At 37.5% G+C, this 26555-nt stretch overlaps 1 protein-coding gene across 3 annotated transcripts in view; it reads left to right on the plus strand.

Moving 5' to 3' along the window:
- The window catches only part of PARP8 (poly(ADP-ribose) polymerase family member 8), a 111836-nt gene that overhangs the window by 42786 nt on the left and 42495 nt on the right, over window positions 1-26555 (plus strand). For all 3 annotated transcript variants that reach the window (XM_424786.8, XM_040656047.2, XM_040656048.2), the window contains exons 3-9: window positions 8160-8197; window positions 13255-13344; window positions 14395-14465; window positions 15950-16027; window positions 20416-20510; window positions 22835-22895; window positions 24597-24687. In XM_424786.8, the coding sequence (XP_424786.3) occupies window positions 8160-8197; window positions 13255-13344; window positions 14395-14465; window positions 15950-16027; window positions 20416-20510; window positions 22835-22895; window positions 24597-24687 (524 nt within the window). The remainder of the gene's footprint in view (window positions 1-8159; window positions 8198-13254; window positions 13345-14394; window positions 14466-15949; window positions 16028-20415; window positions 20511-22834; window positions 22896-24596; window positions 24688-26555) is intronic.

Below are 26555 nucleotides of genomic sequence, written 5' to 3' on the forward strand. Positions count from 1 at the left end.
TCATGGATGAAATAATCTGCTTCTTATATAGTCTGGTTGTGGACAATCTGACATGGAACATATAGCCGTATTTTAGGGTGATTTTATGTAGAAAGCAAATCATAGAATCATAGAATCCTGAGAGTTGGAAGTGACCTCTGAGAGCCATCTAGTCCAACTCTCCTACAATGAACAAGGACACCACAGCTAGATCAAGTTGCCCAGGGCCTTCTCCGGTCTCAAAATGATACGTCACATGTTTTTTTTATTTGTTTCTAAGTGTCCTTGGTAATCTTAAAGAGTATCTTCATGTTTGCTGGAGTGATGACTAACCTTGTAGATTTCTGCACATTTACTAGAAGTTATGCATTTTTTCATTGGAAGCTTTGCACAAGGGAAATGGTTGAGCTGCAGTCTTCTGTGTCTTTCTTATTTGAATAACATGCTAAATCAGGCAGCTCTTTATGAATAATGTTCACCATTTGATTCAGATATGCTATGGTTGTATGAAAGGGCCAGTAGTACAATTATTCTAAGTGACAAATGCAAACATGTAGTAGTTTTGACTCAGGACCACTTTTCCTCCAGGTTGTCAATAAATGAAAGCCGTGCCGTTTTTGATGCATTGACATTGCCTGTATCTCTTTGAAATAGTTTTCATTTGTCATCAAAATAAATGGTAGATTTGCCTGTAACCTCTTATACATCATCACACATGCACATTCTCCAGCAACCAGAGGAAAAGATAACTCAGTCACGTGTTATTCTTTCCCGTGTAACTGCACATGTGTCATAGGGAGATTTGTGATTGATGTGAAAGGGTTGTATGCACAAATTCAGTTCTTTGCTATCAGCTGGCTCTATATAGCAGCAAGAATAGATGTGCCTGATGCTGGGTTGTCAATTATTGGATGGCAGGGGATGTGAAAACTCATGGAAGTAGCTTCAGCATGGAAGAGCAGGATAGTTTTTTTTTTCTTTTTCTTATTTTTTTTCTTTTTTTGATAATTTACTTGCTCATAAATAGTCAAAAAACCTAACATTTATCATTTACTTTGGCTGTGACAATTCAGTCCTGAGAGGCAATATTGCTTTAAGTTTCTTTGGCCTAACTGTAGGTATATAGGCCTTTAGCTGTAGGCCTAACTATTACTATAGTTCTCATTTTGCAGTTCCTTTTATTAAAAGGAATAGTTAATTTTGCACTGATTTCAACATAAAGCAAAATGGTTGTAACCTATCTCTGATATTGGAAAGCCTGACTTTTGGCAGCGTCCATTAAGCAGAAGAGATTTTTGATGCAGAAAATTACTGCTTGTGACTGCTGCGTTTCTGCTCTTATTTGCATGCCTATCATCTTCTTACAAACTGAAGAAAAACTTGACATTGAATCCTTTTGCAGCACCTTTAACTTTTGGATTTTAATTTTAATTCTCTTCAGAGAATTTGCTAATTCAAATAAGGTCAGCTATTAAAAAAACAAAAAAGTATTTTGTTTCTTTTTAAATATTCCAGATTCTCTTGGGCCTGCCTCATTTTTCATCTGGTCACTACCTGAATGCCTCATCTCAGACCAGCTACTAGAAAAAAGAGTGACTTTTGTTTGTTTTAGAATTCATTTTGAACTGCTTTCCTTTCATTTGATCAAAAAGAGTGGTCAGAAGTAAAATAGTGGGAAGAGTCTGACTTCAAGGTCAAATTGTGGTTTTGTGTAAAGAAGGGCAACAAAGCTGGTGAGGGGTCTGGAGCACAAGTCTTATTAGAGGCGGCTGAGGGAGCTGCGATTGTTTAGTCTGGAGAAGAGGAGGTTCAGGGGAGACTTTATTACTTCCTACAGCGACTGGAAAGAAGGTTGTAGCAATGTGGGGGTTGGCCTCCCAGGCAACTAGTGACAGAACTAGGGGCAACGGCCTTAAGTTGTGCCTGGAGAGGATCAGGTTGGATGTTAGAAAAAAATTATTCTCTGAAAGAGTGGTGTGGTATTAGAACAGGCTGTCCAGGGAGGTGGCAGAGTCACTGATGCTGAAGATGTTCAATAAACGTGTGGATGTGGCACTTAGGGAAGTAGTTCATTGGGCATGGTGATGATGGGATGATGGTTGGACTAGATGGTCTTAGTAGTCTTTTCCAACCTTAGTGATCCTATGATTCTGTTATTCTGTAAGTAGAAAAGAAGGCTAAAGGGCACAAAACTAATAGGAATCCACAGAAAGATCTGGAAGCATTTTCAAAGATTAGGAAATGAAGCAAGATGAGAGTGGAAATACTTTTTTTATAGTTAGTTGACATTTGTGAAATGTTCTTCTGTTACATGTCGTGTAGATACTAAAGATAGGTTTAAAAAAAAAAAAAGTAATTATAACCAGAAATTGGTAAAAATTACAATTTCTCTTGCATCTGTTCAGCTGGACCTTGTTCATATTCCTTCCTATTGCTTCATCCAGAGTAGAAAGTGAAAACATCACATTTGTGTCATGCTGCATTTTCAGGAATATTATATAGGATCTCAACCCAAAATTTTCACCAGTATAATTTTATTTTTCTTGAAAGAACCTCATAACCTTTCTTTCAGCTTGTTAACTTGTTCAGAAGTTGACCCTGGCATATAATCAATCCCACAGCAGCATTTAATCTTCTGTATTTGTTCATAACGTACTTTGCTGAGTCTTAGTATTGCTTTTCTTGTACAGAGCTTTGCGTATCCTCTTCTTGCATTACTTCACCAATGAACTAGACTGTGACTATCAAACAAAAAGTAACCTATGAATTCTGTAGCTCTTGATGCATACAGATGAAGAAAGTCTTATTTACTCTCTTCTTACATTTTGTTATAGATCGGCTTTAGACTATCATAAGGTTCCACATGACAAAAAATCTTGTTTCTGCAAGCTTGTTAGCTGCACATGGAGCTCGGGCTCTAGTAGAAAGAGCTAAAACTGGAATAGAAACTACATCACAATTTCCACACTTAATAAGGCAGTAAGTCAGCTGTTGCCATGGGACAGAGCTGGTTGAATTGTCAGAACCGTTCCATAGGCATAAATCTTAGACTTGCACCAGATGCTTCATGCTGTTTCTGCTGTGCAAAGCAGTTGGAAATTCAGCTTGAAGGATTTCTTTCCTAGAGAGAAACTGCAGGTGGCATAAAGTAGAGATAAAGTGAATGTGATGGGAAGATACGTCATACACTTCCGCTACAGTGTCACTGTGCCTTCAGGATGCACGTCTGACCCTGTGGTTTATGCCATGATAGGTAAAAAACACAGCTCAAGGCATGAAAAACAATCCTATAAATTGATTTAGAGAGATACAGCCAGGCAAAATGATGGGTACAAGTTTGTCAGGAAGCCTGTGTTCTCAAAAAACCAGTCTGTCTCTAGATTATTGGTTTTTTTTTTTTACTAATCCTCTAGAAACAAAACTGTTGTTATATATAAGGGAATAAACAGGTACAGTAACTTTTGCTTTTCTGCCTGTTGCAGTTTACAGTATTCTGTTTATTTATTTATTTGTTTGTTTGTTTTCTTTGCCCATGAGCTCACATTTTTGTGTATTGTTTTGCCTGGTAGTATGTTCAGTTTGGGCCCCGAAAGGCATGTCTTACACACAACTCCTGTGCAGGAGTGTGGTTTACTGTCTCAAAAATTTTGCTTGGCTGGGACAGCTGAAGACCATTTGGGCCTACCCTTCTCAGATCAAAGTGCTAGAGGCTCATATTTCTGATGGCATATGCTCTGTCTACTCGCTAAGTAATGTGGGTTTGGATCCTGCCTTTGGAAATGACTCTCTGATTCTGCAACGTCCTGTTTAAATTTTGGAAATTACAGTAATAACGAATGTGGGTGAATGTGCTTGTTCTTTATCAAAATGGGGCAGATTCATATGAAAAACAGTAATTATATTTGGCTCTCAGTCTAAGTTATGACTTACTTCATGAAGGCAGATAGATCTTTGCAGGATAATCTCTCTGAAGAAGGAGCAGATATGGTTAAAACTTAGTACAGAACACTTGCAAGAAGTGCCTTGTGAATAGAATTGTTACTAAGGCTGGAGCTCTGAATGTTCATACTATTTCAAGCAATAAGAAGTTTACATTCAAATTGCATAAGTGAAACATGACATCTCTCACTAATTTCATATGGTGCTTTACTGTTGGTTAAGTAACAAAAATTTTACAAGACCATTTATAGACTGAAGGTTGTTCTGAGCTTATAGACTGAGAAATATATGTATTGTAGGATGCCCTGTGGAGAGGGTCTGAGCTGAATAAAGCAGAAGTAAAATGATCATTAAGGCTTTGTTTACAGCCAAGAGTTTAACTGTGCTCATGTAGTAGAAGCAATAGAATGAAACTAGCAAAGGTGATGGCTGGCTGGTTTGAATGTGTTTATGGGAATGGGCATAAATTATAGTGCTATAAGCTGTATTTATAGCAATGTAACTGTACCAGGTTTGTACAGAAGAGCTGCTTTGCCAGAAGAAAAAATCACATCCCTCACTGAAATAATCGTGTTTTACTTCTGTGCGGAGTGTGGAGACCAGGCCTAAATTCATTCCAGTTGCATTTCTGAGTACTTAAACAAGAAAACTGCTTCAGTGCAGGCTTTCTTTGGCTCTGGGAGGATTTAACACTGAGAGGTGTGAACATCTGCGCCTTCACTGAAGTCTGTGGTTCTTGAAGGTGCTTTAAGCTATCAGCATCTTGTGTTTCTGTCTTGGCTCCAAATCTTATTAAATAAGTGAATGGGAAAATGTTTCAGTGCTGCAGGACTGGAACCTCTTCAGAGACCTCTGTTAGCCTGCTGTAGCTGTGTTTCTGACAGCTCAGGTGCACAATTGGTAGGAGGCAGTTTATCCTTACTGTAGAAATTGTACCCAAATGTGATCATATATGGCAGTCACGGAGGCGAACTGGAACAGAAAAACTAGCTGTGCTCTGTTCAGTAGTTGTGGCTTTTTTGTTTCCATAGTCCAAACAAAACTAACATACGCCTATGGGCCCGAGCGAAGCATTTCCTCTCTCTGGAGGCTCCAACAAGCAATTCTTTCTCTCCAAATAGGTTTTTAAGTGTGTGCAAGTGGAATGACCTATCTGAAAGGCTGTACGTGTGGTAGATCTTTCCGATGTGATACTTCTCAACATACAGTGACTAGGGACACTGAAACTCTCAGAGCACACAGACCTCATTGTGCACTGAAAATCAGAATTTAATGGATGACAATTTTATACATTCTCCGCCCCCCCATTTTTTACTATTTTTTATTTTTTTTAGAATGGAGAGGCTTGCAGTATGATCAGGTTAAACACACCCAACACAAGAAATAAACAAATGCTGAATTGAGGACTAAGCTACGTTTATTCAGTTCCTAATCTGAATCGGTAGTATTTCTAATAAAAGCTGCTGTTTTATCTAATTGGAAGTAAATATCCCATTTTCAAGTATTTTGCTTTTTAGGCTCTGGTTCCTATCTCCTTAAAAACGTCTTCTCTGAGGTGGCAGTCTTAACAGATGCCATTATTACTTCCAACATATTTTGATTTTGATTTGGCAGTTAGAGTTTCTGTTAATGCTTTTTAAATGGAAATGACACCAGATTTTGGTGCAAAATTTTACCTGTGATAGGATTCTTCATTACTAGGTGTACAGAAAAAAGATTACTTCATATAATTTCAGCCTTTCCCTTTCCTTGTAATATTCTCACACTGCTGAGACCACTACTGGAACTTTTTGGGCTCTGATTTGGACCCTGAATTTGCTTACAGTCATTGCAAGAGGTGGTTTGAAGTTATTACTAACCTGCATCTTCATAAATCTTTAAATTTATTTCCATCTTACAAATATTTTTCCCAAAAGGGTATTTTTCATGAGTTTCCATTTGATGTGACCACAACTGCTGCTGTCACAGCTCCTCTATGAAGAAGAAGGAAGAGAAACACAATTTTACAGGGTTTCTGCACATAGGAGCATAGAGTAACTCACAAGGGGGGCAGCCTATCTGGTCTATCCACTGCTCAAAGCAGGACCAGGTTGGAAGTACTGTCTGTGCTCATGGTTAAATTAGGTGACAGAGGGCCTTACTAAAGAGAGTTGTGAATATCTTCACTAAAGGGAGTTCTGTAACTACTTGAGCTCCTGTTCCTCTCTTCTACATGATTTTTTTTTTTTAATGTAAATATATGGAATTTCCCTGCTTTGCTTCAGGTTTTAAAATGGATTGAGAAGATTTTTGGTTTGAACATGGAGTATTTGCTTGGTTCTAAAAAGATTTTTCTTCTCTTTGTGATGAAAGATGCACTTGATGCACTTGAATACTTCTGTTTAACAGCAGTCAAACAAACCCATGCACAGCAGTGACAGCAAAGAGGCATGCAAGCTTCCAGTCTAAAAAGAGTGAGATTGAAGTTCTGCTTTGGGTAAAAGTCCGGGTTGCAAATGCAACTTCTAGAAGATAGTTTTAGTAAGAATAGACTCTTCATTAATTTACTGCTGTTTTTGTTGGTTTTGTGCTTTGTGTTTTGTTGTTGTGGTCGTTTGTACCACAGGGCAAAACTCCACACATGACTGTACTGAGATGTATAATATTCCCTTATTTTGAAATATTTCTCTTCTTAAAATAGTGGCATTTCATGCCATGAGAGATTAACTACATTTCAGTATCCCCCAGGCCTTAGGGAAAATGCTCCAAGATGATGAGTTACAGATGATTCCTACCCAAATGTCTAGAAAGGAGCTAGAAGAGAAAAATCACAACATGTTGACTTTACACAATGATGGGATTTAATCCGGGCATGACTGAAGCATCAAGAGTTTTGTGGCTAAATCTGTTGTCAGCTGTAATAAACACTCTTTCTGCTTCCATTTATGTGAACGTGTGCAGCTGTTGAAGAAACAGGCATCTTTGCTTCTTAGTCAAACAATACATAAAACGAATTATGTTAGAAAAGATTATGTGCAAAAACAGGTTACAGAGCTGTTCTGTAATAGATTGATTTATGGAAGAAAGTATGAGATCTATTTTTTTTTGTATTGATTGCCTCCTACCATCATTGAATTGTGAAAGTAGAACTCATTTAGCTGAAGTCCTTGAGAGAGAAAGAAAAGATTGTACGTGAATTCATTTTATTGTCTGCATGGGAGTTGTATTCATGTAATTGAAAAAGATGCACTGAATCTGTTTTCAACAATGCACAATGCACAGTAAAATTTATTGTGAGAACTGTGCCATCCTGTCTCTGTCTGTCTGCTTAATTCACTACAGACATGAACATGCATCGTGTATTATTTAAATGTGTAGGTTGATACATACAATTTATAGAATTTAGAGATGGAAAGAACATGAATAATACAACAGAAAGCTTTCAGCATGTTGTAGAATTGATTTTTATTTTATTTTTTTTTTTTTGTAATCAAAATGAAGATGTACATTAACCTTAAAAAAAAAAGAAAAAATCAAAGGGGCAGTGAATTTAGTGAGCATCTCGCCCGGCCTTAGGGGAAGGCACACATAGACCTGGGTAAGATGTGAGAACAGCGTTTGTATATCTGTTTTCTGGAGAAACAGATTCAGATAATCCATGTGGTGAAGACACTCAGTAGTGCGACTGTAGCTCTTTTAAATTTGAATTGAACTCTGCTTGACAGGGAGATATAGGTGTCAAATAAGATTGCCACAAGTCTTATAAATGCGGGATTTTGTTGAGAGGAAGGCACCTGAGCAATACAGAGCCTGCACTGAGAGTAATAGAAGTATAAAGAGGTACCCAGATGCACAAAAGGCTTCAGGCTGAGCTCTGAGTAAAGCCCAGCAAGAGCTGTAGAGAAAGCTGGGCTTTTCTATATATGGTGTTCACAGAGCAACTTTTTATTTATTTCTTTATTTAGGCAAACATACATTGTGAAATACTGCTTGGAAGTAAATATAATACAGTCTTTTAGGAAGGTTGAAATCGGGATGTGCCAGTTCAGCAGAGTAAGCTTTCGGAATGGGCATGACATTTTTTTCTTAGCTGAGCACTTCAAAAGCCATCAAAATAGCTGTTACCTTCTGTTCTAGAAACCACCGGGATACTATAAATATAGGATAATACAGGGGCAGGAAAAAAAAATCTTACCTCAGCAGTTATTGTAATTATTAATTCTGTTGTTTCTTTCTTTTTTTCTTTTTTTTTCTTTTTACAGTGTATCCTATTCAGTGCACGTCTCTGAGGACTACCCAGGTACAGTGCAACATTCTTGTTCATAACATGTATATGTGTTTCTGTAACTTACAATATTCATATGAGAATTTTTGAGAGAGTGTTAATGTGTTCCAGGTGCATCCTTGTGCTAATCACTTCCCATTAGTTAGATAATTTTCACAGTCATTTCTCCTTTTCAGGCATCATTTATCAACTGGGTCAGGGTGAGAAAACCTGGCTCACAGGTTCCCTGAGACCAGAGCATGTGATGCTTCCTGTGTTTGGAGCCAACAATGATAGAGGAGCAAGAAAGTGCCCAGCTCCTCTTTGGCATGGTAGATAAAGCTTGAAACTTCAAGAGGCTGAGCAGTCTGGCGTGGGGCCAGCAAAGCACTTCAGTGTATTAAACCTTAATGAGACTACTCATGTTCTTAAAGTTAAGCCCGTGGACTGTGCACTGATGCTTCTCAGAGTCTGCTGGAGCCAAGGGCTTGTGTGTGGGTATGTCTTTGGTAATGTAAGCTTGCAAAGCTGTTCCCAGCTGCTCGATCCTGCCTCTCTGCTTTACCCTGAGATGAGCTGGCAAAAGAGTTTGTGTACCGTGCGGCCAGCCTAGACAAGGTGAATCACCTGTATAAAAGGCAACTGGCCAAGAGTAGAAGCTGATTGGCAGCTGACTTATTTCCACGATTTCCTTCACGGACAGCCTGCACAGTTACTTTATAGGTAGAGCCTCATGGCAGAGAATCTACAGAAGCAGAAATGGGAGAGTGAAGCAGGGCTGAGGGCAGACAGGCACTGTGCAAGTAGTGGTCCACGGTAATAAGTGCAGGATTCACCATGTTGTATATTTTGTACCTGGGAGTATTTGATAATGTTAATACTATGAATGGTATGAAAACCTGTGTCCTTTTTTGAGTATTTTTCATAACATCTCTGTAATATTTCTAAAAAGAATATTTCTTTTTTTCTTTTACAATCTCTGAAATAGTAATGTCTTCATCTTCTTCAGTGTTAAGCAGCAGTAAACTATGCCTGTTCAAAACACCAGTGTTTGAAGCAGAGGCAGAGAGAAATTACTGTTAGTAGTGATGATAAATACAACGGACTTTGTGTAAGAATGCTCACAACCTCTATGAGAGAGAGTTTTTTTTTCACTAGTAACAACTGGAGGAAAAACTGCTAGTAACGATGATCTGTTTAACAGGTGGTACAGAAAGTTAGATTCATAAATTACACAGTCATATTCATAAATTAATTGGTCACTTGATTGCTCTGACAATGAAAAGAGAGACAAATAGTTGAAAAAATGTTAATGGTTTCTTTTGTTAAGTAAGGGGTTTATTCATTTCAGTGATTAAGCTATTTTGAGGGTGCAGAACTTTATCTCTGGGAACCCCTAAATTAAATGACAGTCCAGAACACTGAACCAGCGGTTACTCCCATGGCAAATGAGATTTAATCTCCTGGCAAGCTCTTCTGTTTGACAGACCTTAAACCTGCCTTACCAAATGGTGTTTGCAGCATGCCCCTGTGGTCTACAGGTCTGAATTAGTTTGGCCCTAAAACCTAATAAGTATTCTTTGCCATTGCCCCCTGTATATTAATGCCAACTAGAATTTGGTCATTTTACACTATAGTTAGCTTGGTGAGGAGGAGTAAACCAGCTGTGCATGTTTATTGATTGAAATCTTAACGCTTCAAGCCTTTGGAAGATCTGATTTTATTTCTATCTCAAGCTTTTGTGATATGTACACCTGCTCTGTGATAAAGAGGTGTTTAGTATATCAGGAATGATAATGACACTTCGCTGTTTTTCAGTTTTGATCCTAAAAATAGTCAATGTGATTTGGTAAGCCAGATTCTCCTCTCTTTGTATTCAATCTTTAAGTTAACATTTCAGCTGATCATGGCTCTCTCTTCTCTGGCATGTATTTTTAGGGATGTTTCAGGGACATATCTGAATGTGATGGTGTCCACCCTAGGAAGCTCTGTGCTGGTGTCCTCCTCAACTCAAAGATGATTTTAAGCACTGTTACTAGTTGCTGGAGTTCAGAGCACCATGTGCTCATCAGATTACATTTCTAATAGGATAAGTCTTTACAGATCAAGGTTTAAGTCCATTAGTGTGTAGCTATATCAAAGTTGTATCCTTTGGAGATTAAAGGTAATGCAATACACAGTGGATTAAGCTTTGAAATCCAGGAGATGAAATCTGGGAGAAAGCTCTCAGTTGATCATAAGGTAAACGGCTAATGTATGTGATCAATATATGGAAAGAGAAAAAAAGTTTGCCTTACAAATGTTCATTCAGCCAGAAGTGAACCCACAAGTAAATCTTAGATACTGTAAGACCTGTGGGTACTGTGTATAGCTCCCTGCACTGCTATTACACATCACAGCGTTGGCACTGATAACAGTGTGTAGCTACTGCTGAACTGATTCATAAAGCATTAAAAGATTACAAACAGCTGAACATTAAATCATACCTGTGGGAACCATAACATGACATGACAACTTTCAATAATGAAAGGTGCTTGAAAGTTTCATAATTGTGAGTGAAAGCTAAAAATATGCTCACAAAGGCATGCTGAAGAAGTTAATGAGAGTGTTGACACAGTAATGTCTGAGAGTTATTTATACGTTGCTGAAAATATCACTGAAAATTTTAGAGGTAGGTAATAACAGTTCCAGCAAAATACCGTGGTAACCGTTCTCTCATAACATTGAAAAAAGTGAGGAAAAATAATGCTCCTTAGGAGCAGTTATAGAATATACCATCAATGAGTAGACTGAAGTCCCATTAATATGAGTGGATCACGACTCCTGTGAGAACAATTGCAGCAGCAAGCATTTTGCTAATGAATGTTTTCTGACTGATACTTGCTGGCTGCCATAAACTTTTAGAACTGCTGCAGTCTTTTATCTGAGTTATTTGTGGATTACATATATGTTAACAGAAGCATCCTTCTCTTAGACCCATTAGACTTTAGCAGAGGTGGAGACGACCCACTTGGTAGTGACTGATTTGTTGCCTCCTTTCATTAGGTTCAGGCAGACACTGCCTATGGGATCCTCTAGAAAGCAAATGAAAACCAGTAACTTAATTTCAAGTTTCATTAGACTGAGAAAAGGAAAAGGAAAAAAAAAAAAAAAAAACACCACACAGATGAAAAAAAATAAAATAGTAGCAGTTGCCACGTAGAAAAGGAAAACAAAAGCTTGGCAGTGAGTGAAAAGTACTATTCAGCTGCCAAGAATGAATGACAACCAGTGGACATTAAAATATAATCAAAATCAATACAACTTTAATTGTCTTTTTTTTTCCATATACGTATATTTTGGTATATTTTCTACAGCACAGATTGTTGTATTGCCTACTTTTTCATACAGCTATAAATTCTAGCACATGGATTTCCTTTTCCCCACCCATCTATACAGTGCTGGGTATATTTATTTAGAACCAAATGATGATCTCAGTTATTCCTGCTCGTTAGACTCTGCAGCAGTAAGTTATTCCCCAGCTTTGGAAAGGAAGGGGCATGAGTTTCATATCTAGATATTGTGGTTGGACTTGATGATCTTTAAGGTTTTTTCCAATCTGAGCAATTCTATGTTTTATGTTCTATGCTGGGACTGAAGCAGTGACAGTGAGGTGTGCGTGCAGATAGAGGCAATGCTAGTGGGAATGGGGAGGGTGAGGTGCAGCTGCCCTGAACTCACAGTGTACAGCCTGTCCTCCCCATGGACAAAAGCAGCAGAAGGAGCGAAAGCTGACCGATGACTGGAGGGGCCCTGTTTCGTGCTCACTGTGCCATGCCAACTGCAGAGCAGATGCAGACCGAGCAGATGGAGCAGGTTGCTGTGCCTGCTAGAGTGCAGTGCTTAGGGAAAAGTGCCAGCCTCCCGGAGCACTTACCTGCTCACAGGGTGTGTTTGCTGTACTGTGCTCAGATGACCCACATTACCTCGTGGGAGAGCACAAAGTGGAAGCAGGAGAGAGTGTGGGATTGCACCAGATGCAGTAGGTGTGTGAAAGTGGCAGAAGGCTGATTCACAGCCCACAGGCTCGGAATGTCCCACCTGCAAGCGGCAGCGTGGCAGCTGTGGGAACCCCAGATTCTCAATGCAGGCTTCTAGGAACCACTGTTCCAAGGGATACTACTGCTGAATTTACTGATAAATTAATGCTAACATTTCTAACATTCCACTAGAAGCACTGCAAGGCTTTGAGACCCAGATTGCAGTAGTATGCTTACAATTGTATGCGAGTTGATGCTCTTCACTGATGTGATACCAGGGTGTTCAAAGTGATGATAGACTGAGTTTCAGTTCTGTTACTTCTCTCTTTATCTACGATAGTCTTAATTGTCAGCCTTTTTGCAATAAAGTGCAAAGTCTACTTCACCCCAGACCACTAGAAAACAAACTCTTAGTGCCTTCATAGGCAGTTCAACAATGCATGCAAAATCAGTGTCTGCAGATACTCCCTAAAACCTTGCTGCTCCTCTTCTGTTTAGTTGAAAATTAAAAAAAAAACAAAACCTAACCTCACATTTTATGAGGAAGTTTAGAGTATAATTTCCGTATTCATATCCATACCTAAGTCTTTCTTTTTCCTGAATCTTGTAAAGAAGATGTTCTTCATTGATTAGAAGATAATTCAGACATACTTCTTGAGACTAGCTAACATGAGGCACAAGCATGTGTGAATATTGCGCTCATAAGCTCACTCTGCATGTGTGAGTGTTGGTGTCAGGCATGATAAAAAGCACTGAAGAAATCTTCGTTTTGGCTCAAACCCCCATAAACCTTGATAGAACAGTTCTCAGCATTGCTTTGTACACTTCCTGAAAATGGTGACTTTGGAATCTAGGGGTTTGCTTGTATAAAATTTGGGTCTTAATCTTCCACCTTTTTTTGGTATTTTTCTTTTTGTCAGCAGTCTCATTAGAGAAAACACACCAGGAGATGTGTGCTGGGCTTTAATCACGAGCAAGATGGTTCCTTAAGACAAAAGGGTGGGATGGATGATGAGGGAACGGGTTGGCAAAGGACTGTGGGCGTTCAACATGCAAGGTGTTTTTCTTTTGTAGATAACACTTACGTTTCCAGTTCTGATAATGATGAAGATGTATTGGTTACAACAGAACCAATTCCAGTAATTTTCCACCAAATTGCTACAGGTAATCTTACATCCTGATGATTTTACCAAGCTCGTGCTTTCTGAAGGAGGACGAGATGTTGCCTCTACTTTAAAGTTAGATATGTTAATGGGTGCAGTTGGACAGTTTGCTAGTTCCTCATGGGCTTACTGTAATGAATTGTCTTACAGTTCAGAATTTAATAAATTAAAATACTTTTTTATGGATCTACACAATTGTGTAGGCAGAATGTATTTTATTCTTTTAGTGTCTTGCAGTCTGTACTAAAGCAGTTTTCCTTCAATACACTTAGAGGTGCTTAATACTTCTCAATTATATATTTTTATGATCTCCTGCTTAAAACTTTATGAAATCTTCACCACTGGGAATGAAATAGTCTGTAACTACCATTGCCTCTAGAGAATTACTTCAAAAAATTTCAAGCAAAATGGTTCACAAAGTGAGACTGTAGAAAAAAAAAAAGTATAATTCCAATGATTTTACGAACCTCTTCATTTGAAATTATTTCCATACTTTTCAGAAGTATCTAACACATAAAATGCCATGCTTTTCAGGGGTCTAGACACTTATATACAATATATTACTAAGATCTGTGCACATTTAGAGGTTTCTTAGGTTTTATCAACTAAATTCCTTGATGATTTCAGACTGTAGGAGAAACTGCATAGAGCAGTGTTAATTCTGGCAGTTGCTCAGATGGGAGCATTATGTTTATTATTATTACAGTGCTTATTTTTGAATAGAAAACAACCTGATTTAATTTTTGGTAGGGAATTCTGATCTTTTTTCTTTCTACTCCTTTTTGCACGAAAGTGTAAATTACTGATTGAGAAAAACAAATCTTCTAGATGAACTAGCTGAATTTTATTTGATGATTGACAATATAAGATTTCTGAAATGTGTGGGCTTCTTTTTTTTTTCAGACTGCTGTAAACAATTTGGTGCTCATCATGCCCATATCTTTTTGTTCCTTATGCACCACATTTACTTCAACTAAGTATTTTGAGTTGGCATGTGCGGAATTATTTCATGTTTTTCACAGATGTTCCCTATTTTCCCTTTTCTTTTAAGAATTAAGAAAAACCAGTGATGTCAACTATTGCTTATCCATTAAAGCAAAATTACAGAAGGAGAATGGAGAGGTATGTATTTCTTGTATGTGTATTTTAGCAAGTATTTTAAGAAATGAGAGAAAACATGAATGCTTGACTTAGAATTTCTCTAATGTATGCTTACTCACATTGTAGATATACGTATTTTAGAAGAAGTCTCTTAGTTCACTTAGCTCACTGCTGTGGTATACAGCACTCCGGCTGGAGTCTCTGGAGCTTTTCCTGGCAATGTTCACTGTTAATATCTGAAGCTGAGGGCTTATCAGTCACACCTCTGGCATGGGCCCCTAACCAATCTCACTGAGAAGGAGCCTTTAAATAAGTCTCTAACACTGACCATTTCTGTTGGCTAGATAGTTAGAGGTTTAGGTTAGGATAGGATGGGTTTGTCATTATTCTCATATAAGAGTTTCATTTCTCTTTACTTTGCATTGAAGTTTGTTCAGTTGGGTTCTGTTTGAACACAGACTTCCCCTTGAGCTAGGGTTATTATTAAACAAATACAACTGAAGCCACTTCATTTCTTTTCAGTAAAGCAGAGGCAAATACAATTTTTATGCTTCGTCTCAGAAAATTGCTGTGAAATTGTCTGAAATACAATTTTTCTTCTATGTGTACATGCAGTAGCTAGAGCAGGAATTTAGAGGTAAGGATAAGGAGATGGGATTAGATTGTCTGACCATAGAAAATGGTGATGAGTATATTTGATGTTTACAAATATATGGAATTTAAAAGTACCTTTCCTACTGTGATTCATAGATCTGATTTCTATTCCATTGTGACAGTTCTGTGTAGGGCATAAATACAAAATATGCAATAAGTACATTGTGTTTGGGTTTAAATGAGGTGTTATGGTCTTATAGGGTATTTTTATGGGGTTCCTGTCAACCGAGGGCCTAGAAATAACAAATGGATTGTGGGAAACAATATTAATAATATTTTCGAGTAATTACATAATTATAAATGAGGGCTTCATTAGTAAGAAGCAGAATACAACACTGCAGCTCATGCTGAGTTGCAGTCTGTACTGTGAGCAGTTCTATTTACTTGAGTGCAGTTATTCACAGAGCAGCCTATTTAGGGTAAGTTTTACTTGGGTAAGCATATTACTTTCTAATCCTTAATTTTCCAAATCTTGGAGTGGAGCTAGTCAGAAAATTAAGATTTCACTTGCTTGGCAACAGGCTGGTACTTTTGTTAAAAAATAATAATTAAGCAGCAATGTGTCAGAGTGTTTTACAGAACTTAAAAAATCTCATGGTTGGGCTTGAATTATTTCCTTAAAGTATTAGAATTGATTTACCAGAATAAAGTAAATTAAAACTTTATTAAATCAGTAAAACGCTAAATGAGTTAAGTACAGAACCTCTCTTGGTGGGTAAATTATGCCTTGTTTAGCAGAAGCAGAAAGTGAAGTAGCTCTGAATATCCTACTGAATTCACCAGTTCCCTAAAATACCACACTGTGTCTATACTCAGACTTATGTCATTGTTAACTTTCCTTTTTAATTAAGGAGTCACAGCACAACAGCACACTTGAAGAAGACTCTGAAGGAGATAATGATTCTGAGGAATTTTATTATGGAGGACAGGTAATTGAGGATATTTTTGCAAAAGTTTCAAGAAATTGATATTTTAAACCTTCATTCCCTTATTAATCTGTGATAACTGGTTTTGTATGCATATTCACTATAAAGTAGAACATGATTTGTATATATACATAGATTTTTAAAGTATTGAATGTTATATTGTATATTTATGTCAAACTTAAAGTGAGCTCATTTACATGTGTAAAACTGTAAGAACAGAAAATCCAACTGTTCTTGAGGGTGTTTGAAAATAGAAGCCAGTTGCTTATTTCCAAGAAATAGATATTTACTCTTTACAGCTTATCCCATTATTTACACAAATGGGAAGTCAGGATGGATCCAAATCTGTTTCCTGCTGGAGGGTTGCCGTTTTGTAAAGTCAAGAGCACTGCAATTTAATGGTAAAAACGGTTATTACAAAACAATTTTGATCTAGGCAACACTCTATCATTTTTTCTTAGCTCCACAGTTAAATTCACCTCGGAAAATGCTACATATTTCTAGATAAATGTACTGTTCTGCCTTTCCTCCCTGTTCCTTTAGTAGAATTAGTTATTATTACATCCTCTGATGTATTGGGAAGTAAAATCTCTTTATGTCTTTACCTTCTGCATTGTCAACAGAATGCTTCGTGCTGCTAGACTCTGTATTCAGATTTTTCTTACCTTTTTAGTCTAAAGATTACCTCAGAGGAATAATTCCTCGCTTACGTTATTAGAACTGTTTGTTTCAGTGCACGTCTTAAGGAATTACAGCCGATATTTGTGAAAGTCATCATTGCCTCCGCCTGAAGGCTGAAGCCATCCATGCCCTCAGAGCAGAGAGCAGAGGCTGCAGGTGTGCGTCAGCAGCGCCGGCTGGTTGGGTTGGAGCGGAGTGTGCAGCATACTGATGAGCAGGGCACCACTAAGCCTTTTCTCCAGGCGAAACACAAGCTAAGGCTCTGTGTGTTTGCTATAAAGAAAGCTCACCCCTAAAAATCTGTGAAGAGTGATTCTGAAACTGGTAATGAAAGAACATATTTTTAGTGACTGAAAACAACTATCTGGGGGTGTGGACTCATGTTCATTTTAGAAATGACTGCAGGAGTTGCCTCACTTCCGCTGCCTATTCCTGCACCCTGCAGAGCACTGGAGAGGACTGTGTATGCATGCTCCTGTGCAGAGGCTGATTTTAGTCTGCCTGCGAGGAAGAGTCTTCTGATTTTGCCCTGTAGTGATGAGTTATGTGTACTGGCTCCATTTTTCAACTCTGCAGAAAGAGCATTAACCTCAAGGTGATGTAAAAGCCAGCAAACAGCTGGAAGTGCTCGCTTCTTGAACCAGCACAACTACATCTGGTAAAGGATGACTGCTTGTGCCCAAACGGATGAATAAATGTTAGCTCTACCTATGAGATATATGCTGAGAGAGCAGTAAATCATTTTGTAAGATGTAAAAGAGCTGTGCAATCGTAACTACTAGTCAGAATTCAGTTGCCTTATATTTGAGGTTGGAACTACATTACATTGAATTGACAATTTTTTTTTGAGGCAGTTTATTTAATTGAAGAAATCGCAACAGACCAAAAAAAGCAGTAAAATTACAATTAAATTAGCAATTAAAAAAAGGTAGTAGGTGATTGTGAATGTCTACAGTATAGAAAACTCCAAAAACAGTGTAGGGAAAACGAAGCGAAAGTCAACAACAAGAAACCAAAGACATCATCAGAAATATATTTAACACAGCCTAAAAAAAGGAAATGTTTAATTTAAAATTTCTTGGCCAAGAAAATGACGTTCTAAGGAAAATCTGTAGACTGAAGTGATTAATGACTTACAAAACAGATAGGAAACCAGTACTGAACTAAGGTGCTGGAGAGTTAAAAAAACAGTCCTGTTCCAAATAAGGTGAGTTTTGAGAGTTATTAAATGATCATCACTTGTACTGGGATTCAGTAATAAGAAGACTAAGTAATTGACTATGTATTTGGGGAACAAGTAAGGTAAGCTGCTTTATTTGACGGAAGTGGTTGCCATTGCCATAGAGAGAGGACACAAAATGTTGACTTCAGAAACCAGAGGGAGTAGAAGCCAATGTAAATTGTGTGCAACGCAGCTGGAAAAGGTGGGGGTCCAGGTTACTTCTAACATTTCTAAATGGTTTCAGCTAGAAAGACAAGGAGAAACTGATGATGAAACAAGGAGCTTTGAAAATGTGAAATGGCATTTGATGGGCAGTGAAAACAAGATACGACCTTTTGGTCATAAATTAAATGCTTGTATATGCTTCCTAGGCACCTGCATGTAATCCTCCCTAAGGATTTAATGGATAAAGACTTTAAAGTAGCTAAGTGATTCAATAGCCTAAGTCTTATTGATTTTCAGTGGGATTTAGGTCTGTAAATCACTTAATCTCCTTTAAAAATGCAACCTTTTGTCATTATACAGGACAAAATAATCTGAATCAGGTCTCAGATTAAAACTGAGACTTTTTAAACACAGACCCTTCTGACACTGCAAAGTTATCAGATTTTTTTAACCTTTTTTTTTTCATTTTGTCTGTGACTCTTTGTCAGTTCTCACTTTGAATCACTAGCTTCTACATTTGAAATAGAGAATAGGAGTTTGAAACAGTAGTACTACTGACTTTGGTGCTTTCTTTCTCTTCTGTGGTTAGCTACAGAACATACTTGCAAATTGAGATATACTAGACCCTGGCAGTCTCTTCTGCATACATCAGCGTGTCTGTAGCACTGATTCAGGGATGGAAAATAACCATACTGTGGTCTAGTTTGCCAGAACACTTCTTTGTTTTCTTTTGGAGCTCATTAACTCTTACTATCAGAAAATAGATGGCAGAAAGCATTATGCTGAGCAGTTCACTGTTCTGCATAGTGTCCCATTTGGATTTCATTTTTACTGGTACATTAGAGCAGTTAGAAATGTATGCTTTAAGAGCAGTAAAGCGGTAGGTGAGACACAGTCAGAATTTTTGAAATCATTGCTGAGCCTCTTTGGAAGCAGGACAGCTGTTACTGATACATCTTGAAAGAATTCATCTTTGGGAAAAAAAAAAAAAAAGAGAGGTTTTTTTCCCTTGCTTGTGTGGGGGGAAGATTGTCCTGACATGCCTGCCCAAACAGAACAAGGATAATTGGCTTATACCTTTCTGGTTGGGAATATTGTTGATATCTGTAAGTAATTGCATATGCTGTGCTGATGAATTCTCTGCCTTACAGTTGAAGACTACCAGGCCTAATCGAATTATTCAGTTGATCAGTCGATTGCTATTTTAATTCAGTTGAAATTTATTTAATTAGATACGTAATGACAAGTGCAGCTCCAGATATCAGACCTGCAGTGCAACAGCACTGGGATCTGGGAGAACTGAAGAAACAGTACTGCAATTAGATAGGGTTCTGCCATAGCAGGAATTCTCAGCAGGAATTCATATATAAGCATATATTTATGTGTCTAAAGGGCTAAATTGCATGATAGCATTTTTCTCTTTGAATTTGGCAAAGGTACAGACCAAACCCTACTCTCATGTCTGTATCTGTCCAAATATCTAGAGTTCACGAACTTTTGTGAATTATTGTCATTCTAATTGGTATAAAGAGGTAGCATTAGATTCACAGAAGCAGATGTATTGATTATCAAGAAAATAGAAATAGACATTTAATGAGTTTTTACAAGCTTAATAAGGTATTTTGGTCCTTATGAAAGATAAAAAGATATATATATATATTTTTATTTCACATAATCCATATAGACAAGCTCACAAGTTTTGCTTTATAGTGTAAAGACTAACATAACCGTATCTGCTTTTCACGTGGAGTTTGAAAAAAAATGGATGTGAAATCTAAATATATGTTTCTTTAGTTCCTATTTGGTTAAAATTCTTTAAATGAGAATTTTCCAATCTGATCTGACTGCACCGATGGTCTCAAATGCAGACTGAAAATGTAATACATGCTGAGACACTTAATGTATAGAATAGTGTAGTGCTTCTCTTGTTGAGGCCAGGCCATTCTGCCTGTAAAATACCTGAGAGCGTGGCAACAAATGGAGTAAAGCTTGTCCTTTCCTATTCCAGAATGATGTAACTAGGGAGATCTGACTCTTCTCCAGCTTTACAGTTTAAAAATTTTAAGAGATCCAGAACAGCCCTCAGGATGAGGTGGGACGGTGGAATGAATTATTTCCATCTTCTCTTCCACAAACAGGGGTAGGACCCTCTGCCATTTTGATACGGAGGAGCCTGCTGAGGCTCATCAAGGAAGTCCTTTCTGAGCATGTTGTTAAGAAATCTCTGTGAAAAATATTTTGCAGGGGGAACTTTCAAGAGCCTTGATCAGATGCCAGTAATGAAATAAAAAAGAACTCCTAGATTATTACTTTATTTCTATAGGTTAGCTATGATGGAGAACTTCATAAACACCCACAGCTTGAAGCTGATCTGATAGCAGTGAGAGAGATCTATGGACCTAATGCAGTATCTCTCAGGTATGTAATTTATTGTTTTTATTGTGGAACCTTTAAAAATTTGGAAAATGAGTTCTATGTACACTTTCCCTTACAGCTAAAACTATGATTTCTGTGTATTGTGGCAAAAGAAAGGAGCTCTCATAGCTAACAGTAATGTGGATTTGGCTTCATTTCATGGCTGAGTACTCTTACAACTGCCTATGTTGAGAGCAGGCCCAGGAAGCCTGTTCTAAAACGTTGTCTTTTGCAGTTCAGTAGGTAGTTGATAAGACTATTGTAATTTGTTGAAAAATGCTATTCACCATTACTCTAAACCCTTGTTAAACTCGTTCTCTGTCATATTGTCTTCTGCCCTGGAGGTGGACAAGACGAATGATACAAGATTTAGTAAATACTGTCCTTAGGGAAAGAGGGAAGGAGTTGGCTTTGTCTAGTCCAGAAAAAAAGACAGAAGCTGCTTATATACAGGAGTAATCAAATGTACTCTGTTGCTGAAATGAGAAAATAAGAGATTAGGTTGTTGGCAACAAACAAGAAATTAGGTAGATTTTAGGAGAGATTTCTACTGTCATAAAATCGGAAGCTGAAGAATTCCACTTAGGCAAATAGTGGAAGCTTTTTCAGAGCTAGCTAGATAGTTTGCAGAGAGAAATTATGTAAGAATTCTGCAGGGCATATACAAGTGTGCATGGTTCTGCACTAGAGCATAGCTGTATGATGTACTTAATTCACTTCAAGTCTTTTATAACTTCATTTTCCATCTATGTAATATTAATAATTTCATTAAAATAACCGGCAAGATGTAACACCTGTCAGAAAAATTACAAATAAAATATCAAAACTGACATACAAACAAAGTAATATAGAGAAGATAATAAACTTAGGCATACATATATTGCAAATAACGATTCCCATTAACCTCTAAACAATAATCTCTGTTATTTTAGTCCAAGAGTTAATGTCTACAACTATGGTGTAATGTGCCTTTTGAAATTAAGTGGAAATTCATTATATTTCAAGGACCTAGAGAACCGAAATCCATTTAGTTGTGTATGGGCTTAGGAAATGAATGAGATAAATGTCTAGTTGCCAAACCGTTAACTATGAAATTGAGAATACCTTGGTAGTGTGCTCCCTAAGGCTTCTAAAATTGGAACATGGTATGTAACCTTTCAAAAACTTTAATGCATCTAATTTGTTGAATCAGTGTTTCATTATGACCTCCTTAGGCTCGCTGTAGTAGAAATTGGCATCTCTGGCTTTTGGCATGTAGAAAACTTTCATGCTTCTTGCACTCAATTGCAGTGGAAAATACTTATGAATTCTTGGAGATGATAAATACAGCATTAAGCATTCAGGTTTATCCTTTTTCAACAGCTCCACTTCTCTGACTGCAACAAGCTTATCTAACAGTGAGGCCCACAAAAATGCATTTCTTAGAGAGCTGACCTTGTTTTTACAGTCTTCTACCATCAGATAGTGAACTTTATACATTAAAAAGCAAAATTCCTGCACCTGCAAGCTTTTCATTGAAAAAGTGTCAACTGACGTTTTAAAAACTGTGTGTGAATGCACTTTTGTACCAGGGCTGCTGCGAAAGCAATGCCTCCTATTTTGTTACGTTGGCCTGTAATGTCACAAGCGGATGGTGCTATGGCAGTAGTGGTTGATCCTTCCCGACAGGATTCTGTTACATTTTACTGTCGTGCAACAGATGAAACATAAATGAGCATAAGTTAAATCTGCTTCTTGGGAACTTCAGCAATACCACACATAGCAGATAAAATAACGTAGCTCTTGCCTTGAGCACATTATGGAGCAGTTGCTACCTTTTGACAAGCAAATACTTGAATGTATGAAGCAATCCCACGGGTACTTACTGTATGCCACCTTTTAAGCTATATTTGTCTCCAGTTCTTTATCTCAAAATTCTGGTTAGGTTACTGGCTACAAACCTAAGATACCTATGAAATATAACTAGGATTTTCTTTTTTTTTTGTAAATAGCAACAGTGACCATTAATGTTTCCTTGGTTTGTTTGTGCAATATGTTATACATGACAGCAATGGCATAAGAGTTTGGGAGAATTATTTAAAAAAATAAAGTAAGAAGTTGCACCCTATTTAAGCAAGATCTGAAAGAAAGCTTTCAGTGAAGCAGTCACCCACTGGATTTATTGATCCAATCTGTGTAAAAGTGTATTTACACACATTCTGATTTTACAGCCAACATTATGTTTTATCATTATCCTTTATAAAATCTCCCCCGTTATAAGTACTCCTTAGGCTGAGGCTGAGGAGTATCTTGAAGAGCTCTAATGTAATGTAATTCTTTCCTTTCAGGGAATATGGAGCCATTGATGATGTAGATATTGATCTGCATATTGATGTTAGCTTTCTTGATGTAAGTAATCTAATCACAGAACTACATAATGAACTTTAATACCCATTTAATTCTGCTACACTTCAGACTCTGAGACAAGTACTGAGACCTGCCTTTTTCGGAGGCTTGATCTTCACAAGTGGTCTTGTTATTGATTACTACCCAGCAGAAACATTTCCTTTTCCTTTTCCAATCACATTTTAAAATGTTTTTATACTTTTGTTTATTATATATATATTTCCCTTAAAACCTTCTTTTTGAATGGCAAATGTTTTAAGTGATGTAAAACATTTCCTTTTTTGCTATCTTAGACATTAGTTAGGTGAAAGCATTTCACGTAATCCTGGAGGAGGGATGATCTTGGCCATGATATAGGCTGGTTTAGTAATAGCGATCAGTATATTATTTTAAAGACCAACATATTAACTTAGCAAAAAGAATCAATGAGTGCTGGTCATAAAACTTTCCATTTTAACTTTGCTTGGTGTGTAAACAGCCTTGTTTTTCTCAACGATTCTGCTTCATGGTAGCACTGGAGTCACAATAGACTACTTTTATCTTTGCATCCACCAGGTGAAAGGACTTTTTCCTTGGATTTAATGTATATTGCTTTGGATTATAGTGCACTAAGGTAGAAGATTGTTGCTCATTATGGCCAAGATTGTTGCTCATTATGGCCTAATGAGCAATAGAAGTTTGCCAAATTGGGGAAAAAGTTCAGCCAAAGTCATTGTGATGAAGCTGATGATGGAAAAATGGGGACAAAGTAAGTGGTCGAAGACCACCAGAGGCCACTACTGTGCGTGCACAGAGGGATGTTAGCATATATTAACAAGTTCTTGGAAAAGAAAGAATATGTATGCTAGTGTACTGCATGTGTCTGTCTTAACTGTTTAAATGTAGAACTTGAACTTTGAGAGTGCAAGCTTGATTTGTCAAGTTGCCTTTTACATATCACAAGGAATAACGAAATGCTGCTTTCTAACGTTACACTGAGGTTAGAGTTTTATTCTCAGATTTCAGATGTCAGCTGGAGCTCTCCTCTGTGCTCCTCATCACCTCCAGCTGATCAGGTAGAGGCTTGAGTAGCAAAAGAGACACAAGGCAGTGGTGCTGTTGATTGACAGCTTGACTTCTGTTATGTTGTCATTAACTTCCCACACGTAGAGACCTCATCAGTGCAGTACCTGACTGTCCTCTAGATCAGAATCAAAATAGTGCTTTTAGGGACATCATTAGTTTCTGCACATATATATCATATTCTCAGGTCAGAACAGCACATAAGTTTTTCTTGGGCTCTTGTAAAATTTAAAAGAACTTGATTATACTTTGAATTATTTTAGTCACCCACAAGAGGGAGCAAATGTTTGCTCTGCCCTATGTTATGGCTGGAGTGTTCTCTCCATCTTTATTTGCTTCTTTACTTCTCAGCTCTTAAGCAGTATCTCTTGATAGATGGGAATGTGTCTGCAAACACTGCAAATGTAGTGCCTTAAAGAAACCCACGCTCTGTTGAAATGGGCATATTCCAACTTCAGAAACAGTTTAACACTGCTTTTAAGAGCGTTAGCGAGCAGTAGTTTGTCCTGTTTCACATCTAAATATCCAATGATTGGGTAAATAGATAGATGGTGTTTATACCAACCCTTAAGATAAACTAACAAAGTGCGGCTGTTCTTCATGATGTTTAATGGTGTCTCTTCTCTTTTTATTTTGAACTAGGAAGAGATTGCTGTCGCTTGGGATGTAATTCGCACAGAGCCCATAGTGGTGCGATTGCACTGTTCACTTACACAGTACTTAAGTGGTCCAGGTTAGTCATCTGTGTATTTTTCATGTCCCTTGTGTGATGTCTTGTTCTGAGACATGTCCTGGGTGCTAGATACTCATTCACTGCCAAATCTTTGACTGTGCATGTGCTTAAGTCTACTGCTGAGAGCGGTCCTGCTTTTCAGGTATGAAATTATGCTTATATATATTTGCAATATAAGGCCCTCCATAATGACATAGGCATCTCATTTAAACTTTTTTAAGTTGTTTCCTCAACCGGTTTTTGTGATAAGTTTTGAAATGCCACTGTTTCCACTAGGAAGCTGAGGGTTCAGGAATAACTGTCTGTACTGTTTCTAACTTGAGATTTCCTAACTTTGGAAATGAGGGATCATCTTTACAGAAGCAGATATCAATGATTGGGTATGCATACACAGATCTGGGCAGCACATCAGTATGCCCTTTTTCTTGCAGCTTTGAAGAATCAGACCATGACATTTATCCTGCCAGCTTCTGATTTTTATATGAATGTGTGAACTCTGGACGATCTGTAAAGTTGAATGACAGTTTTGAATGTCATGTTTGCATCCTACTCTGGTTGCTGAGTTAAGCTTCTTCATGAGAGTGAAAATGGCCAAACTCATGCAGAATCAACTGAGATTGCAACAGTCAACTTCAGATATATTTTTTCAGGGGAAAGTCAGGACCAAATGTGTAACTTGTATTGTAACTTGTCTGGATTTGGAGGCTTCCAGTGCAAGCTGTCAGTTCAGGCTTGTATCTGTGGGAGAATTCTGCCTCTGGAAAATGAATAGATATTTCTAGTCATAACATGTTTAGCTAAATCTGTCCCAATAAGCTATTTTTGTAGGATATGTAGTCTGCTGATGCTAACTATAAGCCACGTTCTGTTCATTCAAATGATCATTTTGTTACATCACTCTTTTTTTGCCTGACTTTGGTCCTTTTGTTTGTACTTTATTGCTTCAATCTTTTCTGTAGGTACGCAAGTTTTAAAATATGTGTTTGCCATAGCAAGTAGCAGTGGTAGTATTCACAGTATTTCTATCAAAATGTAATTTAAAAAGTGCAGCAGATAAAAGAGAATGAAGCGTGAAGAGCTTTATGCGGTAAGAAATGATGTAGTGAAATAAGAAGTAAGAAGAAGTTGTCTTTTGCATTGTTGACAAGGTTAGAACAGGAAGTTTACTTCTGAAACCTGCAACTCACTGATTGTGATAGTGGCTTAGTATTGAGAAAAGCAAGATCAGGGTCAGAAGCAAATGTTTGCTGCTCTAAATGCTGTTTCAGCCAGGTCAGTTTATTCACCAGAAAATGATCATGAAACCCTCTGTTTTTTGTGTTAACAAGATCCTTTTTCTGCATACTCCTTTTCCCCCTTGTAAATGTTGTTTAGAGATTGTCAATTTCTTTTGTGCTACATAATTTTCTCTTATAATACTTTCTGTTGATAAAATGAATAAGTATCCTTTGTACAGTACACTCCAAAGCAGGAGAAATTATCACCTCATAGCTATTTAATATCTTGATTTTACACAGTCTTCCTTCGAGTTAATATCTAGTCTTATTAGTGTACCAGTTTCTCCGAAGTGCCTTAGAAACCTGTCTTAGATTAGGATGAATCAGCCTTTGGAGGTACTGGGCTACATCCTCTGACTCTAGAGCTTAGACAAGAGTTGTAGATTTTAAGATTACTGGAACTAAGAATGATGATTCTCACTGAAAATAGTTCACCTCCCACCATGCCATGTGTCTTAAATTAGACAGTCTGAAGTCACTGATAGCCTTAATCAAGTAATTTATCCTTTTTGAAAAAATCATTGGTTTATCTTTAAAAGATGAGGTTATGTTTGAATGAGAATCTTAAGTTAAAAGCATCTGCAGTGCTTT

This window comes from Gallus gallus, chromosome Z, assembly GCF_016699485.2.
Source record: "Gallus gallus isolate bGalGal1 chromosome Z, bGalGal1.mat.broiler.GRCg7b, whole genome shotgun sequence".
In the NCBI taxonomy this organism is placed as follows: Eukaryota; Metazoa; Chordata; class Aves; order Galliformes; family Phasianidae; genus Gallus; species Gallus gallus.